The following is a 20,771-nucleotide window of genomic DNA, read 5'->3' as shown; positions in this document are numbered from 1 at the left end:
CACCATGCAGTCGTATTTTTATATATATGATATTGCTAGTATCCTGCTGGTTATCCAGAATGGAGCAACTCGAGCAGTGATCTAGATGATCCACTGCAGCTGCAAGAGCTAGACTGATCTTCTCAAGCACTAGTGCTGGTGCGTGGTAGCAGCAGTCGTTGCCAACCTGACTTCCTTCTCTCAGTTTTTTCTTTAGACGAGACAAGATCAGGATCAGGCGATCAGCTGGGGTTCTCCTCTCGCGGCCCAAGAAGCAAGCGCGTCGGGTATCGCGATCGGAGAGGAACGAGAGAGAAAGAGTGCGGTTAGTTTCAGAGATGTGTTCAGAATGGAACGAGAGAGATAGATTCTGACACGAGCCGACTCGCCGGTTTCTGAAAGCTCAGTTTGCCGTCGTAGATGCTAGCTGAAACCGTGCAAATTTTTTTCGTCGATGGCCGTCACGCTCACAAGTGGCAACTAATCAGCATACCGTATGTATCAGTTTAGCGCACGCATCATCTTGTGATCTTGTCTACTCCCCAGCAGAGTAGCAAGCCACACCCCCCAGCTGCAGCAGCAGCCATGAACGTACACACGAACACGATGCAACTTGCCATCAGCAACCCATTCTTGCTTAACTGGTTGGGAATTCCAAGGCGAGTGATATCCATCCCGACAATCACTCGGAGCAGCGGGCCCTGTCGGTGGGTTGGAGCAAGCACATCAGAGAAAAGGCCAAGCAGAATCAAAGCCATCAGGCAACAGAAATTGCTAGCAAATCCCTCTGGTTCCGCATGATGGGGACACATAGTCAGTTAGCCTGTTTGGATCCTTAGGTTAAAGTTTAATCCGGATCATATCGGATCAAGTTTGGATGCTAATTAGAAGTATTAAACATAGGCTATTGATAAAAATAATTGTATAAATGAGGGTTAATTCGCAAGACGGATCTATTAAACCTAATTAGTCCATGATTAGCAGATATGATGCTACAGTAAATATTTGCATTCACTGTCATATAAATAACCAGCGATATGGCCAATTTGAGCTTCACTCTTAGCGTGGCGTCGTTGATGCTGTTGCATCACGCCGTCAGGAGCAACAGGCCAAAATGCCAACATGGAACATCCCAAAAACCCAGTTCGGCATCTGCAGATGCAGCAGATAATCGAACTCACACCATACACTAGCACAGTTCAATAACCATACGTGCAACCAAATACAGTGGAGCTACACTAAAGAACGGTACAAAAATCAGTAATTTTCAGTATGAAGATTAGTTGATCATGAGAAGGCGCAGATTTGCATCATGAAATGGGTCAGAAACGTACATTTGCATCTGGGTTCGGAAGATTGTCTTCACTCCCCTTGGATCCTACTAACGGGCTACTTCTATGCTCTAGATTCTGAGTGAAGATCGACCGCGAGGCGTCTGTTGCTTCACAGACAGGGATGCGATCCTGTATCAGTTTCGGTACGCGAGCACAACATTTCACAGCTCGGAATGTTGGAAAGTTGTGTGTTCGAGTGTACACGCCAGCTCCTTTTTTTCAAGAAAAAAGATTAAGTGAAGTTTCACGCCGTGTAAACTCAACTCGGACCAAGGTTTGGGGTGAACTGTGATGAATCATCATCTCTGGGCTCTAGGAAATGCTGTTGGTTGTAAATTACCCACTGGGGCCAGGCGGCCGGCCAGCCCATCAACTGCCTTGCGTCCGTACGGTCTCTAGTCTAAACTGCGCCGTGCGCTCGCTCTCGAAGACGGCGTTCGAGCGCGAGCGATGGCCATGGCCTGCAGATCGGAGCTCTGCACAAGAGATTACAAAGGCAATATTTTTTTAAAAAAATCTTTTGTGATAATGATGACAAAGACAACCAAACCATAAAAGGGAATTGTCCAATGTAAACTAGCTAGCGACCGAATCGAAAAAAGAGCTTTCACGACCGAAACAATTGAACAACAACATCGTAGGGCTGTAAAAAAAATTTTGGAACCTTTGTTGCTTCTAAGGGGGTGTTTCGATATGATGTGCTAAATTTTAACAGTGTCACATCAGATGTTCGGATGCTAATTAGGAGGACTAAACATGAGCTAATTATAAAACTAATTGCATATTCCTGTGCTAATTTGCGAGATGAATCTATTAAGCCTAATTAGTCCATCATTAGCAAATGGTTACTGTAGCACCACATTGTCAAATCATGGACTAATTAAGCTTAATAGATTCGTCTCGCGAATTACACTCTATCTGTGCAATTAGTTTTGTAATTAGCCTATGTTTAATACAGCTAATTAGTATCAAATATCCGATGTGACAGGTACTAAAGTTTAGGAGGGTGTATCCAAATACACCCTAAATATTTCTTTTGTGCCAAGGATAGTACGGTACAACTGATTTGTGCTGAGGATCAGGTAACGACCTTTATTTCTAAATACTATTATTTTACCATTTTATTTATTTTAAAATACTTGGAACTTTACGTATTTTGAAATACACCTTTTTCAATTTACTCTTATATATAAGAATACTTATAAAAGAATATTAGAAGATAGCTCTAAGAGGATATTCTGGTCATTTTATCCTAAGAAAAAAGTGAATTGACTAGATAATTCTGTTTCGATAAAAGTTGCCAAGTACTTGAAAACTAGACCGAGTTAATGCAAAATCTGCTTATATGGACACTTACCCGGATTGCCATACCCCGGACTTGCCTGAGACCTTGAATACTTTGGCATTGTAATCATTTTTTTTTCAAACACGATGGCACCTTTACAAGAAACTATTTCTCTGAGGTGTTTGGATACAAGTTGTTAAACTTTAACAATGTCACATCGAATTTTCGAATACTAATTAGAAGAACTAAACATGAGCTAATTATGAAACTAACTGCAGAACCCTATGCTAATTCACGAGATGAATCTATTAAGCCTAATTAATCCATCATTAGCAAATGGTTACTGTAGCACCACATTATCAAATCATGAGCTAATTAGGTTTAATAGATTCATCTCGCAAATTACACTCCATCTGTGCAATTAGTTTTGTAATTAGACTCCTAATTAACATCAAACATTCGATGTGACGGGTGTTAAACTTTAACACGATGGGACCAAACAGGCACACCCAAAATTTCTTCATCCGCTCGATGGGGCGTGATTCGTTCATTGGTTGGATGGACAAGAGGGCTTGAATGCATATAGCTGGCTGCTTCGTGCCTCGTCGGAGGGGAGCTCCAGTGGGTGAAGTAATATCCACATGGGCACTGCCGGAGCCCAGAGGTAGCAGAGCTGTGCCATGTTTCCGAGGACGTCGAGTCTTGTCTCGCAACTCCCGGTTCGTTTTGAGTCTCGCCTCGACGACCGGATCGGAAATGCTAATCTATGGCGTCTTTTCCTTTCTCGGGGCATGCACGTCCGATCCTGCGGCGGCCGCCCGATCCAGCAGCCATCCAGCCCAGCGGCTCATGATCTGTCACGTCGCAGTTACAGCGCCTGCATGGCTGCTGCAGGTCATCCCTGCACTGCATCCCATCTATCCATGATCCGTCAAGGAAAACTTATCCATGGACAGCTAGGCGAGCTGGTCCTTGTTTACTTCCTAAGTTGGAAGGTGCCAAATTGACATTTTGTCATAAATGCGACACTGTAGCGTTTCGTTTGTATTTGTGAATTATTGTCTAAATATTAACTAATTAGGCTCAAAAGATTCGTCTCGCAAAGTACAACAAAACTGTGCAATTAGTTTTTGATTTCGTCTACATTTAGTACTCCATGCATGTACCGCAAATTTGATGTGATGGTGAATCTTCTTTTTGCATAGTGTCAAAGTTGGTAGTTTGGAGGGAAGTAAACAAGTGCGTGGTCTTACTGCTATCTGCATCTGGCCAGGGCGCCGCCTGGCCTGGTCCCCTGTAACTTCCTCGTTTCGAGGAGCTAGCCGTTCGTCTTTTCAGAGGTGCAAGTGCAGCACCGTTGCACACTGGCCACCAGCTAGCTCCATCGCTTCCATTTGCCGGCCGGTTTCGGCCTTTCAGGGAAGGAAGCTCCCTTTCGAACCACATCATCCGGCGGGAAGGAAGCTCCCTTTCGAACCACATCATCCAGTGTCACTCCGGATCATTGTCCGTAGCTTTCCATAGCAGCCGGGTAAATCATGTTTGTTTAGTCCCTTCATTTAAGGTTAAAGGTTTGTTCCTTGCTTCGTTGGGAGGAACTTTTATCAGCAATTACTCTCTAATATTCATTCATAATTTTTGTGACACAAATTTGAAGTTACTAGATTACGATTATGATTTACTTATACAAATTTATTATTAATGAAGTAATGGTAGGTCAAAATCTTGTCCCGACAAAACACGTTTAGGAGACAGAGGGAGCATTATACATAAACCCACCCCACGTACCGGCGGGTATGAATACTATACATCGTCGTACATATTATATACATATGATGGAGCACCCAACTTAGTATGATTGTGTTATTTTAAAAGTTTTGTGACGCCATCACCTCTCTAGTTGGGCCACGATTATTTGCGTGAAATCTAATCAATGAAGAAAGATTATGAGTCAATTATCTTGGCTGGATCAACCCCAAACAAAGTGTCACTTGGAAAAAGGGTCCTATATTTTCCTAAAAGTTAGGATCGATGAGACATCACCATTATTTTGGTTTATGAGGTAACAGCATTGTGTTACACAGTCAAGTGTTAGGTGCATGACAAGATTCAAAAGCATTTTTTAATAAATATTACACACAGAATTATTGAGAGTTGAGGTGTCCTAATACCCTTAATAATCATCCAAGAAAAAAAAAATCATGCCTTTCTTCTGTAGACCGTAAATGGGTCGACGCCACAATACCTAGCAACCTAATGAAATACTTGTTAGAACAAAAACTTATATTGGATTTTTGTTGCCTCATGAGAAAAGACCCAAACATAATAAAATTGAAAAGGAATGAGTAGGGCATGTGCCCCTGGGGGGTTCCACTTATAGCTGTGAGTGTGTATATGTTGTCATATTCTTTGTATTTGCTATTTTTTAGTGCCGAATGGAGTCCTATTCCTAGATCAATTTTAGGGTTGTTGGTTCATTCAACTGCAATTTTATTCCTAGAGTGCAACATCCATTTTCTTACCAACTTATGGTTTGTTGTCAAGATGTTTGATTCTCTTATAATGTTTTATGACATTCTCCTTATATCATTCTTGGTGTTCGATGTTATTAGGATAGTTGATTGCAACTTATGTACTGCTAATGGTTAGTGAACAATTGGAATATAATGATTAAGGATGCGGGATGGAAGATATGTGTGATGAGATGCGGGGATAATTTGGATAAGACAAGGATCTGCTTTAATGGTGATGACTAGATCACAAAGAAAACACCATTGTTGACTTATGTTTTGACTCTTCGTGGCTAGCTAAGTACAGTACTAGTAAGGGTATATCTGATGGCGTCAAAATTTCTGGCTATAAGACTGTTTTATGTCGGCCATTAACATTTTTCATGCAAGTTAATTAGAAGATACATAAGCTGGCACCTGCTGGCAGTCAATAACGCATCTAAATATGGACACAACATTTAACGCTATTACATGATTATTTTAATTAAGTCTGTTAATGTACTTTATTTATAAATTTGATCAAATTAGAAAAGTTTAAATTAGTAAAAAACAACCTATATTTTGGAACAATGGGAGTATTTAGCTCCATTAGAATATGCCTTAACAATTGCTCCATTAATACATGGTTCTTGCTACTAGCTTGGTTATATGCGCTTACAAGTCAATCAAAATTTTGGCCTTGCTGATGTATTTTGGCCCTCATTTGCTTGGGGGCCAAAGTTTGGCTTACCAAAAGAAAAGGGGCAGCACAATAGAAAAGGAAGGCGAATGTTGGCAGAGATCCGGGCCAGCAAACTGGAGAACCTGATTTTGCTTCCGTTCCATCTATCTATATTCTGGTGTTCACTAAGGCCCTAGTTGGTGGCTTCAAAATATCTCGTTCTTGGTTCCACTAGCTAAAAACAACAATATTTTTCAAACTATTTATGTAATTTAAGATTTGTTTGAACCCATATTTTTTTCTTAAAAAAAGACTTTTTCCTTGCGAATCACACAGTATATATGACAAACGCTCACATACACACTCATTTCTATGAACACACGCACGCAACTTTATCTTTATGAGCACTTCCGAAAGACCGAGCAAGCAAATACCCGAGAGTAACGAAGTTATCATTGGTGCTTCGCTGTCAACGGGCACATCGCCTACCATTGAAAGAGTACCACCAGTTAAATTCTTGAATAAATCCAGAAAAATACGAGCACAAGTACCGAGTCGAGGACTCAAATTCTGATAAGCAGGTTTACCGGCTGAGCTAAGCTCAGTTCACTTAAAGAAAAGGCTTTGGCTTTGTCTAGTTCAAACGCCATGCCTTACTCCAAATTTTTGCACTAGCCAAATATTGACGTTGACTACTGCAAATCAAGCACAACTTTTGTCATTGCTCATTGCTTTCACATTGGTCATGGTCAATATTTGGTCAGCAGGCTTGTTAAGGTCTTCAACCAAACTACCCCTTGATATCATTAGATTTGTATTATGAAATACGCCCTCCACCCCAAATTATAGATCGGCTTTATTAGTAGGTATTTGTATGTATTTAAATATATTCGTATTACATACTGGAGACGTAATGAAGTAGTTGTTGATCTAAACTATAATGAAATAAGTTTTTTTTTCAAATAAATAGAAGATTAGCTAGTTTGATACCCGGTAGGCGTACGGTGGATCAGGAAACCATGAGCTTGTGTCGGGCTCGGACTCGAGCACGTGTGGCCCCCCGCGCGCACGAGACCGACCGACCGATCCCCGCCGCCCCTGTCCGCGAAAGCCCCGCCAAGATCCCCTCCTGTTCGCCCCCGCTCGCGTCCTCTCATCACCACCTCCATCATGCTCGTGCATGCGCCCAATCCATGCATGAAATGCAATGCCAAGCTTCATACTGTAGTGGAGTAGTAAAAATACTGCGTACACTACATCGAGGAGCCACCGGTCTCATATGTTGGGTCTCGTCACTCTACATTGGCAGCCACTGTACACAAACAATTTGAGGCCGATCATGGTGGCCCAACCCCGGGGTTGTGGAATGGTCAAGTCACCCATGCAAACGTGATCACACCTCATCCTGTGCCCAAACATGGCTTCCTGTTGGCACCTTTCGAATGTGGCCCTCCCTGCCTAGGGCTTCATTGTTGCCTTTTATTTCGGAGCATGTATTCAGCGGACGATCGAATACTGTTGTACGGTAATCGTCAGATAGTTGTACGGTAATCGTCAGATAGATAGATCGGTTTGTGTACTTGCCATCACACGTGTTGCCAGGCGTGACGACAATCTAGCCAGATCTGAGAGGGGGCCACCATGCCTGCGGATCGGGGGACAACTTCCGAATGTATGGACATGCTACAGGGGTTGGTTTCTCGGTTGCCCAAAAGATCATGGGGTTGAAACCAAACCCATACAATGTTGACCACAAATCTTGCTTTTTTTTTTCTTGTAACCGCGAGATTTCCTTTGTGTTCTTCATGGATTTTGAATGTTTGCAAGGCAATGGAGCCCATTGATGAGAATCACTAACCCCAGAGTGATAATTCGAGATGACCAACTAAATCATTATTAACAAATGCTATACCGTAGCATTAGCATACCGATTACGCACCCATTTTTTATTTGCAAAAAAATACTATTATTTATATATATGCAGGGTTTAGTGTCTCATCCAAGCATCCACTACCAAGATGCGTAGGTACTGCCTTTTTTACAAATACTACACACTTTTGAGTCACAAACGCAACAAGCACGCGAGAGGTATTGCGGTGTGCTTTCTCTTTGCTTGCCAATATTGGAGAAGCAGCAATAACCAAAATACCTCGCAATATGAAAGCATGCTTGGTTCCCCCAATGATTGCCGTGTGGGCTACTGGCTACACCACCTCCTCCTCCTGGCAAAAAAACCTGACACGATGCAAGCACACAGAACCCCCTCCTGTCCATCGCTGCTGTGATGGTCTCATCCGTCGCTTCTCCCCCCATCCTTTGCTTGCTACACCCCTTGTCAGCTTTCGCACATGCAACATAACCAACCAAGACAGAATCACAGAATGCACTGTGTCCTCTCTCTCTTTCTCTCTCCTTTCAAAATCCTCTCCCTCTCGCTCTCTGAACTTCTTTCAAAATTCGTGTTAAATCCTTGCATTACGAACGTGACTGTACATTTTCAAAAGGACAGATCCTACTTGCATCCCATCCCGTTATCTCTGAAATTAACGGCAGTGTCATGAAAGGTATGAAATTTGGAGCCGGCATCAAATAAAGAAGATTGAAATTTCGGATGTCAAATAGGGAATCGGTCTATCTTGGCCAGTTTTCCATTTGTCATCCCTGTGTCGCTGGGAAGCAGAGAGCAGGGCTGGGGGCGGGTGGTCCAATCGCGATGGGCCTTTGGGCGCGCTGCTGCGGCGCTTGAAGCTGCAGGAGAAAGGGAGGCGCTTCAGGTCTCGCCCACCCCCACGCCCTCCATTATTGTACGGCGCTTTTGACCATTGGTCTCCTCCGTCCAACTCCCCCCCTCAGCCCTCACGGCCTACCGTTGCCCCACCTCAGCATCGTTGCCCCGCGTGGCGCCTACGTGGCGTCCACCTCGGCGTCCACGTGTACTGCTCGTCTTGCTGTTTCGGCACCGTCAGTCTGTCACGGCGAGGCTCAATTTGGAAGATCGGAATTCGAAAAGGATGCACCGTATCTTTCTGTAGGCTTACTGCTGAAATTCCTGTGTTTTTCAAACTGCTTTCCATGGTTATGACAAAATGAAACGCGCCACAAGCTTTCGTTTTTTTCATAAAAAAAAACACCGCGGACACATTGGAGCGACATGGTTCTGCTTAGAGCACGTTTTGTACCCAATGAATTCCAACATTTTCAGTCTAGCCGAACTAGTCAGCAACGATCAGACACTTTGATCGGTGAATGAAACTCCACAATCATGATTGACCGATCGCCTGTGTAAACTTCATGGTGCAGCATAAGGGGAAGCACCGAGGAAGGGCTCCAGTGCAGCCAGATGGTGTCTCAAGAAGCTGTACACGAGCTCTGTGCTCACCGCGGCTACCCGAGCGACCATGCCTGTTCCCTGCGGACAGAAACGTCGAAAGATGCCGGTGTCGGTAAGCCGAAGCACACAGATTAGCTACGATCGTAGGATCAGCGGTAAGTTGGAGCAGCAGCAAACCGTGCGACCGAATGGGCTGCAAGAGGCGATGAGTGGTGGCCTTTGGGGACGCTGCGGTGGTCGCGATCTGGTCGCGTAGAGGCTACCGCCCGATGTGGGAGGGCGCAGTTGCCCAGACATCAGTTTTCGGACTTCGGCTTGCATCTGTTCTTGTATGCTCTTCAGCTTCGGCCTTAAAAAAGGAAAGCATGCATGAATCATGGTCAGCAAATGGTTCAGACCCTGGCAGTCAGTGAACGAATGTCCTGATTTCTAACAGTTTTATTTGTTCCTGAAAGATCCTAAGCACCCTTGAATATACTAATTACAAATGCTTCTCCAGGAAGAATGAATTATTAGTTGAGAGACTATACAGTAACAGTGCAAATAGGTCTGTACTGAATAAGGAAACTATAGCATAGGATATTGTCAGACTAACTACTGTAACAATCGGAAAACAAATAATTGGTTCTAATCTGAATGGATATATGCACACTAGGCCAGTGGCAGTGAGTGCTGTCTGAAACCCATTCAAGTCATAACCTTTTAGTTTTCCAACTGAGTTAAACACAGCACAAGGCAAAATGTGTATGAGACCATGATCTATTGACCTTACCCCAGTAATACAACCATTGCAATCACATTGTATTCCTGCATCTGCTCGGCAATGCTACAACTTGAACCTTGTTCCAATAGAACCTGCTCATACATAAAAGTATGTTTCAAATAGGGATGTTTATAATTATAAAAAATCAGAACAGAGATAGACTGAACAAATAAATCACATGCTAGGAGGACAAGGTCAAGAGTTTGTACCGAGTCAATAAAGAGAGGCTGATCTCCCAAGAAAATATGGTTGACGCTTTTGTAGATGCTAAAATCCCATTTTTCTCCACACTCATAACGACCACTTGTAAACCAATCTACAACTACTAAGTTTGAATTGGCAGAGACTTGAAAAACTTGCTTCTGGTGGTACCGAGCGGTTGAGTAGCAAGTTACAGGTTCAGGAATAACAACAAGCAAGGCATCTTCTCCAACCCTGGCCTACTGCATGTAATAAATGCTCAATCATGTTGTTTCCTGCTTTCAGATTAAGCATGCAATTAAGATTAGGGCGTTTTCAGCCATTCCTATAACCAATTGTATCCGGAGAAGCATTACCTCTAGCAACTGCTCAGAACATTTTGAGCCCACAGCCTTGTACACCTACATAAGTACTTCACAATCAGGAAACACAAACAAATTTTAAGAAAAAATAGCTTCTGAGTTGACATCTTTGGTGATGGACTTGTTACACAAGTACTTGCTGATCAGGAAATACACAACCAATTTCAAGGAAAGTAGCTTTTCAGTTGACATTTTCAGCTACAAACTTGTTAGACAAGGACTTATCAATCAGGAAATAAACAAGGCCTTTAGTTTGACATTTTGATGACAGAACTTGTCAATGCATGACTACTGAAGCATAATGATAACTCAGCTAAAAGAAAGCAGAAATGCTGGAGAATGATCCAAAGTCTGCTAGTCAAAACAATCATGGAAAGAGAACGCCATCAGCTAGCTAATTCCTTTGTTGAAATTAAAAGGAAAGGTTCATGGTCGAAATACCCCCATTTTAATCTTGTCCAGCCTGTGGTAGAGCTTCCCAATTGAAGAGTTACACTAGTTCTTGTGTTCATCGTGATGAAAAATTACTAGTTTCTACCATCAACGAAGGAAGATATTACCCATGTAGGGCATGCTTCAATGTCCAAAAGCAGTAACAGAGTGCACCAGGAGGGCTCATAGGCTCCTGTTCATTATACATTTACTGGACACACATTGCTGATTAAGGGTCTATAGTCTATACAGCACAATACCACATAAACTGATATGCATCACAAGACCACAGAAAACAGTCATGGCCTATGTACAAAGCCTAGAGTCAAGCTTCATTAAGTAATCTGGGTCTGAAATTACAACAGAACAGACTACAAGCATAGCAACCAGCAGCAGAGTAATTAACGTGTCCAGAACCAGATGTACCTGATAACCTAAACAGTTAGAAAGGCATGAAACGGAGCAGAATAGCAGCAGGCATACCTTGGTGGAAGCCTGCGTGGTGATCGCCGCCGTGCAGCCATCGCCGACGCTGACCGTGCACGAGATGGTATCCCCCTGCAAAGGCGCGCGCAGCACCAGGAACCGTCAGACTACACCAACCACATCTGAACCGCAAGTACCCAGCAATGGCGCAGCGGTAAGTGTAGAGAATCGAAAGGGGAGGTCCCGGACTCACGGAGACGATGCCGCCGCCGTAGGTGAGGGCGTACAGCCAGACTGCGTCGCAGGAGGCGGGGCCCATCTTGGAGGGGGCGATGAGTTTGAGCGGGTACCTGGCGAAGCAGCGGGTCAGCGCCGACCTCCCCCGCACCTTCTGCACCCGCACCGCCCCCGTCGCCGCCTCCGCCATCGCCGGCTGAACACCTCCGGGGTGATTGGTCCGTCTGACGCAGCGGATGGGGCGGGGGCGGTCAACCAGTTGCTAGCTGCAGCTGGCAGATCGAAGCAAAGCCCAATCCGGGCACTAGTTCTCGATCGTCCACCGCAGCAACGGGCCAGGCTGTCCGAGGGCGGAATGGGCTCGGTAATCTGCAGATGTGTTTGGGCCGAGAACGCACACGTGCTGTGTTTTCGGATTTGAAATTGACCGCGGAAATTTGCAAATTGCTAGCCTCAAATAAGCTTTTGTTCCTCTCTATGAATCACCCGACCATACGGTAAGGTTGACTCGGTTGTGCTGACGTGTCGGGGGCAGGTGTGATAAACTGATGATGCTTATCATGTTAATAATACGTTTGGTTGCATGTACTATTTAAGTTCATGTGTGAAATGGTTCGTGAATAAATAAAATGGTTCATGAATAAATCTGGTCCTAAATGTTTGTAGGTAACCGTACAAGCCCACTTACGATGGAGCCACCCGCGAACTAATTTTTTCCCAAGAGCGATGAAGTTAAAAAAATTAGTTGCACACGCACCACTTGGCTCGTGAACCAAACACATACTTCATCAGCGGATCGGCGATCATGCTCGTACCAAACGAGCCAGCGACGACAAGGGTGAGGCTGATTTTTTCCTCCTTCTTCCTCACTCCTCTCTTTATCTTCTTCTTCTTCCTCCTTTTCTTTATCCATGGCTTTTAGAGGCTCTGTAACTGCATAGTGATAGGGGGACTCCAGCCCTCAGTGCCCCTGAGTGACGGCGAGAAGCTACTCCCACTCCGGACGCAAGCTAGCATATCAACAACTCCGTACAGGTAAAGTGCTACACCGGAGTGTGGGCCTCGACGTGGTGCGATTTCTTATCAAAAGGCATCAAAGTGCTTGAGTCAGTAATATCTACACGTCTTAATATTTGTGACAATTCCTCTCTTAATATATATATATATATATATATATATATATATATATATATATATATATTGCTATAGATGTTAACATACTGTCTTTATACATTTTTTACTTCTTACTCTCTTCTATTTAAGAGCTCACAGCGTAGTGAGGGGCTTGCCCTCTGGTCTCGCTGCCCTCTGGTCTCGCTGTGGATCTGCCTTTGGTTCAGTTCCTACTTTAGGCACATTTGTTTAGGTTGCAGCTTTTTATTCTAAAAAGCTAAAACTAGATTTTAGAAGATGTGTTTAGCTTTCTAAGCTAAAAAACTACCACAAGCTCATAAAATTGAGCTTTCCAGCTTTCCATATGAACTTAGCTTTTCCGAACTTCCAGTTTTTGGAAGTTACACGAGAATATCGTTGTTTGTTTAAATTTTTTGCTTTTCATTCTAAGAAGCTATCAAGAATAGGATTGGCAGTAGGGCGCCATGATGCTTTTTAATGAGATGAAGTCGTTCACTTCCGATGCTTATATCACCAGTTGTGCTTAAGGCCAATTTCAATGGAGAGTTTCATGGCATTAAATTCAATGCCACATTAGCAAAATTGCTGACTTCGTAAGGTAATTAATAGAGAGAGTTTCATCAGCTGAGACAGGAGTTTCATCTTCATAACACTCATTTGGCACAGTTACCTAGTTCTCAGTCTAGATAACTATACAATAAAACCATGCACTGAGAGACTGACCTAAGGTACACCACAACCGAGCCAAATGGTGTCATCCTGGTGCAGCTGAACGAGCTCCAATGAGGTGGAGGACGCGTCCAAAACAAAAATCCCACTCACCTTCCACGAGAGTTCATATGATTGTTTGAGGTAGGAAATACAGGTTGTTCTATTGAGGTAAGGATGTGTTTTTATTTGTGTTACATAGAATTGAGATGTAAGTGGAATGTGATTTCTATTAGCTTTCCATAATATTTTCTCATAATATTTTGAGGAGATAATATAAACTTTCTCCTACTCCCTCCGTTCCAAATTGTAGGTTGTTTTAGTTTTTTAGATTTAGGCCCCGTTTGGTTCCCTTCATTTTGAAGGAATTGGAATCTATTTAATGGAGTAGGCTAATTTATCTTGGAATGTGGGATTCCACAACTTTCCAAAGTTTAGATATAAGCCTATGTTAAATTCATAGGGTGGGAGATAGAAATTGATATTAGAATGGAATTCAATTCTTATAGCACGCTCTTCGACTCGCTTCCATGTAGCAGAAATGCAACACATAAGTATCTCTTTCATATGGCCAACAATAATATACAAATATATTCCACATACAATTATATTAGCTTAATTAATTTGTGTCTAAATTATGATTATTAGAGTGGAATTCAATTCCAAGGATCCAAACGGGGCCTTATAGATATTATTATGTATCTAAATATAGTATATATCTAGGTGTGCAAATATTTATGAATATAGAAAAATTAAAATAATCTAGAATTTGGAACGTATGGAGTAATATTTTGACATTGCTCGCCACGAACGAGCTTTCCAAAGTTTTTCTTTGAATCCCGATCCGATGAGCAAAAATCAGGAGTGGCTAGTGGCTAGTGGAGTGGGCACCGGAGCACACCGGTTTGGCTTGGGCGCGACACGTTTCGGGCGCGCCCGTGCGTGGTCGGGCCACCGCACCCCACCGGCCAGGCCACGTTCCCATGGCGGCGCGCCACCGGCTCCTTTCCGCCCACCGCACCGCACCGTCCTCCGCCCCGACGACCCGACCCGATATTCCGATCCCATCTCAAATTCTCAATTCACTTCAGTTCAATTCAGCGCGGCCAGGCCACCTTATCTGTGCCTGTGTCCAGTCCTGTCACCACGCTCCGCTCCACTGCTCTGCCTCTGCAGCCAGCGCTCGCGCCCGCCCGCGCCATGGCCGCCGCGACAGCGTCCACCGCCGCCACGCTGCTCCCCGGACCGGTCGTCGGCTCCGCGGCGTCCGCCCCATCCACATCTCGCAGGAGGCGCCTCCTCGCCTTCAGGTACGCGCGCACGGACCCCTCATCCTTACCTCTCTCGCTCGCTCGCTCGCTCCCGGCGCCGGCGGCCGCCCACAAGGTGTTCGACCTGTTGCCCGCACTATGCCACCGTGCGAACCAACCGCAGTGCCACCCTGCAGTTGGGAGTGACAGGCAGCCGAATTCCCACGAATTTCCGTTGGTAGGATGCGCGCTAGCTAGTAGACTGATCGGTCGATCGATTCGTGCCTCTTCCGCATTGGCGCAGGTGCCAGTCGACCAGCGTCGACAAGGAGCAGGAGCAGCCGCCCAAGCCGAAGCAGCGGAACATGCTCGACAACGCCAGCAACCTGCTCACCAACTTCCTCAGCGGCGGCAGCCTCGGGGCCATGCCCGTCGCCGAGGGAGCCGTCACCGACCTCTTCGGCAAGCCCCTCTTCTTCTCGCTCTACGATTGGTTCCTCGAGGTGAACGCGCGACCCCTCCTCCCGCTTTCCCCTCCCACGCATTGGCATCACTTCGTTTTTAATACACTCTGTTCTCCACTTAGTTGGCCTTGATCATATAGGAAAATCAGAATGGAAACTATGTTTGAGGACAGCTCGTGCAGCACTGACCGAGTTATGGTCTCTTAATTCGCAGCATGGCTCTGTGTACAAGCTTGCTTTTGGACCCAAATCTTTCGTGGTCGTCTCTGACCCCATGGTCGCTAGACACATCCTCCGGGAGAATGCTTTCTGTTACGATAAGGTATGATGTCTAACATATTCTATTGGCTCCATAATTGTTAGAAATTCTAGATGGCTTTCTACCAAAATTTCCTGACGCCCATGATGGCTGCCTGTTTATTTATATAGTATTATTGTACTTGAAATCAGGGAGTTCTCGCTGAAATTTTAAAACCAATTATGGGGAAGGGTCTTATACCTGCTGACCTTGATACCTGGAAGCAAAGGAGAAAAGGTTAGAAAGGTTGGATATTGAATCATATTTTCTGTGCTTTCAAGTTTGCACTGAGTACGATACTGCATATTTCTCTGCATTAATCTCCAGGCCTGTGCTGTTAGTCAGAAGTAACAGGTTGACCAGTGGGTTGTGCTCCAAAATTCAGTCCTTGCTAGTTCTGTTTTCCAATCCGATATGTTTTTTAGCTTAACTGATGCTTAAGACGAGATCTCCAGGCCTGCAAAATTATCCTAGGGCTTCTTTCAACCCTGAATTAATTAGCTTGTATTTTGCCTTGAGGCTGAAAATAAAACTATTAATGCGATCTTTAACAGTTACTACTGTTTTACGAGGCAATTGATCAATATAAATAAATTGATTTAGAGATTATTTGAACTCCATGTATGCATAACACGTAATATTTTACTGATGGCACAACTTATCCAATCCTTGCGCTCTGCAGTTATAACACCTGGGTTCCATGCCTTATTCATTGAAGCTATGGTGAGAATATTTACTAAATGTTCAGAAAGAACAATATCAAAGCTTGAAGAGCTTACTGAAAGCGAAAGCCAAGTCATAGTGGACCTTGAAGCTGAGTTTTCTAATTTGGCACTCGACATAATTGGCTTGGGTGTGTTCAATTTTGATTTCGACTCAGTAACTAAGGAATCCCCTGTAATCAAGGTTGGTATAGATATATCTGTAGTCCTAATATCTGATGCTTATTTCTGCATAGGATGTGCTGTATATGCTAGAATAGAGAGATTGAGCAAAAATACGAAAGAAGATTCATAATGCATGACTATCTTGAGACATATGGATTATGCTTTTTTTTGTTCTCTGCTTTAAGACGTCCTGTTTCTGTTATGCAGGCAGTGTATGGAACACTTTTTGAAGCTGAGCACCGATCCACCTTTTACATTCCCTATTGGAATCTTCCTTTGACAAAATGGATAGTTCCAAGGCAGCGCAAGTTCCATAGTGATCTCAAGGTCATCAACGATTGCCTTGATAATCTTATAAAAAATGCAAAGGAGACAAGACAGGTTTGTGCAACTGCAACGCAATTCTCACATGGTGGCATTTTAAGGAGCTTGTTGTAGTTATAATGTTGTTGTAAACTTGCTATATAGGAAGCTGATGTGGAAAAGCTCCAGCAAAGGGACTACTCATCTCTGAAGGTTGGCTGCTATCCTCCTTCCTTTTTGGCTCGTTCCAGTGTCACAACTCACCAGCTTACCTTTCTGAACTTCTAGGGTTTTTGTGAATAGTAGGTCATATTTGCTCTATCATTCTTGTAGGATGTCAGCTTGCTGAGGTTCCTTGTTGACATGCGAGGAGCTGATGTTGATGATCGCCAGGTAAATTGTGAGAACAGGGCACTTGAGAGTTTTATATTATGCTGTCTGTCTCTTCATTTATGCAGCAAACTATATAAATTTCATGGCTTGTGACAGCTTCGGGATGATCTTATGACAATGCTTATTGCTGGACATGAAACAACTGCTGCTGTTCTAACATGGTCTGTTTTTCTGCTAGCCCAGGTACGCAAATGTTATCACAGAATGCCTCAAGTAATTAAATTTGGCTTGAATATCTTATGTTCATAATGTATTGTGATGCAGAGCCCTACCAAGATGAGAAAAGCACAGACAGAGGTTGATTCTGTTCTCAGCAATGGAGCAATTACCGTGGAATCCCTGAAGAAATTAGAGTATATCACTAGTGTTACCATTATTTCGAATTTGATTCTTCTATTTATCATTTCTCTAGGGATAAGTGTACACCAATACCATCATATTATCAACAACAGCATATCCATCGCATCCAGCTTCTCTGGAATTACTAGATATAGTTTATACATCAGAAATATTTTTTCCTTTCTCTCATAAAACCTTTACATTGTCCTCTAGGTACATAAAATTGATCATTCTTGAGGCTCTTCGTTTGTATCCTCAGCCACCATTGTTAATCAGGCGTTCTCTCCGTCCAGACAAGTTGCCAGGTACCATCTGTTCTCTAACATCCTTAGTTTTCCCCCCATACAATCCAAAGGATGTTTAGTGGTTGCTGAGTAATTAGGCTGGTCCACGGAAGATGTTGCGAAGAGCATGTCATCAGCACAGAAATTCGAATTAAATAATAGTCATATTCTCCTTTAATAAAGAAAGCCGCCATTATGTTCGACTTATGAAAATGTTGACTTGAAACTTTCCACTAATGTGAAACTTTTTGTTGTGAGTCAAATTTAAAAAATGTATGCACATGACTTTGTAGGTTGGGGTTCTGATCTAAACTTCAGTATGTGGAAGTAGTTTTAGTTTCATCGCATGCTAAGACTCAGCTGCTGAAGTAGTTTTAGTTTTTTTTTCCTTCTAAAAATGCAGTTCTTGTATGTATAGTGGCTGCATCATAGTTCAGTTCATTTATGTCTCGCATTTGATTTCACTAGATGCATCCTGTTACTATGATGCTCTTTGAAACTTATTTAGTTTTTGATGAATTAATTTAGTGACAAGCAGGGTATGTTGCCTTTGCTGATACAAGCCCTTGAAATTCCTCATGATTATCTTGCATCTATTTGTGCAGGTGGGTACAATGGAGCAAAAGAGGGATATGAGATACCAGCTGGGACTGATATATTTGTTTCGGTGAGTTAGGCGACTGCTGTCTTGTTTTTTTAAGGATTGTGCAACACCGATGGTTATAGACTTTGCTGCATTGTAAATGGTTCAATCCATGCCATTGCTTGCCTTATGGTAAATTCTGGCCCTGCAGATATACAACCTCCACCGATCCCCATACTTTTGGGACCGGCCAAATGAATTTGAACCTGAGAGATTTTCAGTTCCAAAGAAGGATGAGAGCATAGAAGGCTGGTCTGGTTTTGATCCCGAACGGAGCCCCGGTGCAATGTACCCCAATGAGGTCTGGTTCAACAATATTCGCTTCAGCCTATCCACCACCGTATGCATTTATGTCCAACAGAACTTGTTGCCCTTTTACCAGATCATAGCCGACTTTGCTTTCCTTCCCTTTGGTGGAGGACCCCGCAAATGCGTGGGAGACCAGTTCGCGCTCCTGGAGTCAACAGTGGCGCTGGCCCTGCTGCTGAGGAAGTTTGATGTGGAGCTGAGGGGATCGCCGGACGAAGTGGAGATGGTGACGGGCGCCACCATCCACACAAAGAATGGGCTGTGGTGCAGACTGAGGCGGCGGACGACTTGATCAAACATAGCTTTTACACCGAGAAGTAGCTCTCATTCTTGACTTCTTTGATATGCTTTAGCCAACCAAGCTAAACAGCCTGATGAACAGTGAGTGAGGATCATGTACATGGAAACATCTCTTGTAGCGCAATAGGCACAACCATTTCTGTGCATACCAATCTGCTTGAGCTTGACATTCTGGTGCAAGTACTGCTTGCATAGTTTTACACATGCTCCATGTCCCGATGCTAATTGCCAACCAAACTGATGAGACAATCAAGGTGGCGTGAGCCACTGTCTGTCTGGGGGCTGACGTGTCCCGGCCGTTCCGTCTGAACTCGGGTAACCTCCTCCTGTCCTGTGCGAAGCAAGTTAGGTTTCAGTGATGTGTTTGCTTTGGCATGGCAGGTAGCATCACCATCACCCATCACCAGTTCATCACCATGTGCATGGAAGCTGGGGGGCGCACAGCGGCTGATGCGTTGCTGTGCCGTGCCGCCTCGGGATGCATGCGGCGCAGGGAACAACAGCAAGAACAAGAAGCCCACAGGAATGAACAACCGGATGGACCTGACGACGGGGCACGACTGCGACGGGTAAGCAGGCGCCTCACCATGAATCTCCCTCCTCCTCCTCCACGGGCGTCGTATCGTATTCGTATACACGTACGCGCCCTGATTACTTGTACTGGCGTGGGCACGCCGCGCGCTTCTTTGACGGCGAAAATTCGCTGGGGTTGAACTGGAGAATTTCGCCCGGCTGGTTGTGCGTGGTTTCAAGGCGAAGCCGCACGTTTCTGGACCTTTTGCGGTCAGCAAAAACTCGCTGTCGGTACGAGCTGTATGTATATGGGGTAGGACGATCGTGTCCGGTTATGCGAGATCTGGGTTGACAGTGAAAGCCTTTGGTCCAGGGCATTACCAGATGCTTAAACCCCAAGTAACTCTTCAATTTTCCCGAGTAACATTCCTTGTTCGGTTAATCCCCTTCCTAAAAGGATTGAGGGGGATTTAATCCCTCCCAATCCTCTCCCAATCCCCTCCAATCCTATCCAATTTCCTTCAAACTGAACAAGGTCTAAATTGAACGGCAGAGCAACTATCTTAAACGGTGAGATTAACCCTTGAAGGTAAAACAAAAAGGTAGAAAATGGTAAGTTTCGTAACTTTGACCTTGGCTAGAGGTCTGACCACGGCGGCCTAATTGTGGGAACCTTGGACCTTTGGTATAGGGAAGCAGAACGTTCTGCTAACAAGTTCTTGAGAGAAACTTCTAGAAAGAGGATCAGATCAGCCACAGCATGATGGAATCGTTGAAGTTAGTGCTGCCGCCCTAGAACGACTTGAACTTTCAACGGCATATGCTTCTTTGAATTTTCCCTCCTTTTTCCTGTTGAACTCGTGGGATATATGGGATCTTTCAGAGATTGCAGGACCTGTTCAACTTATAGGAGATCGCAAGCTAGGATATATTTTGGGTTAAAATTTAAATATTACATTTTCCATTTATTCGTCGGCTCGACCCCACTTATGCAAAAGAAGAGTAAGGTGAACATGAAAGAAAAATCGATTTGCGCCATTCCTGTATGGAGTATATTTGAGCTGACTGAAAGGTTTGAGTGGTGTAGGGATGGCAAAACGACCGGGTGAGGAACTGGTCTAGACCCACCGGGGGTGTTTGGGAGGAGGGGGCTAAACTTTAGCCCTGTCACATCGGATGTTCGGATACTAATTAGGAGGACTAAACATAAGCTAATTACAAAACTAATTGCAGAACCCCTAGGCTAAATCGCGAGACGAATCTATTAAGCCTAATTAATCCATCATTAGTGAATGGTTACTGTAGCACCACATTGTCAAATCATGGACTAATTAGGCATAATAGATTCGTCTCGCGATTTAGCCTAGGGGTTGTGTAATTAGTTTTGTAATTAGTCTAGGTTTAATACTCCTAATTAGTGTCCAA

At 44.0% G+C, this 20,771-nt stretch overlaps 2 protein-coding genes across 2 annotated transcripts; one reads left to right on the top strand and one right to left on the bottom strand.

Annotated features, from left to right (window-relative positions):
• Positions 1-8,856: 8,856 nt before the first annotated feature.
• Positions 8,857-11,776, bottom strand: LOC117853957 (urease accessory protein D). Its single transcript, XM_034736266.2, has 7 exons — positions 11,538-11,776; positions 11,342-11,416; positions 10,421-10,465; positions 10,073-10,303; positions 9,873-9,955; positions 9,278-9,449; positions 8,857-9,178 (listed from the first exon to the last, which is right to left on the bottom strand). The coding sequence occupies exons 1-7, from the start codon at positions 11,709-11,711 to the stop codon at positions 9,059-9,061; spliced, it is 900 nt and encodes a 299-aa protein (XP_034592157.1). The 5' UTR covers positions 11,712-11,776; the 3' UTR covers positions 8,857-9,058.
• Positions 11,777-14,467: 2,691 nt separating this feature from the next.
• Positions 14,468-19,035, top strand: LOC117838121 (cytochrome P450 97B2, chloroplastic). The gene is made up of 14 exons (XM_034718019.2): positions 14,468-14,673; positions 14,918-15,116; positions 15,292-15,399; positions 15,528-15,612; positions 16,058-16,281; positions 16,470-16,643; positions 16,731-16,778; positions 16,899-16,958; positions 17,055-17,141; positions 17,223-17,311; positions 17,511-17,602; positions 18,187-18,248; positions 18,376-18,525; positions 18,607-19,035. The coding sequence occupies exons 1-14, from the start codon at positions 14,564-14,566 to the stop codon at positions 18,823-18,825; spliced, it is 1,707 nt and encodes a 568-aa protein (XP_034573910.1). The 5' UTR covers positions 14,468-14,563; the 3' UTR covers positions 18,826-19,035.
• Positions 19,036-20,771: the final 1,736 nt, after the last annotated feature.

The sequence above is a fragment of the Setaria viridis genome, chromosome 1 (genome assembly GCF_005286985.2).
Source record: "Setaria viridis chromosome 1, Setaria_viridis_v4.0, whole genome shotgun sequence".
NCBI lineage: Eukaryota > Viridiplantae > Streptophyta > Magnoliopsida > Poales > Poaceae > Setaria > Setaria viridis.
The sequence above is the reverse complement of the archived record's forward strand: the minus strand, read 5'-3'. Positions and strand labels throughout refer to the sequence as shown.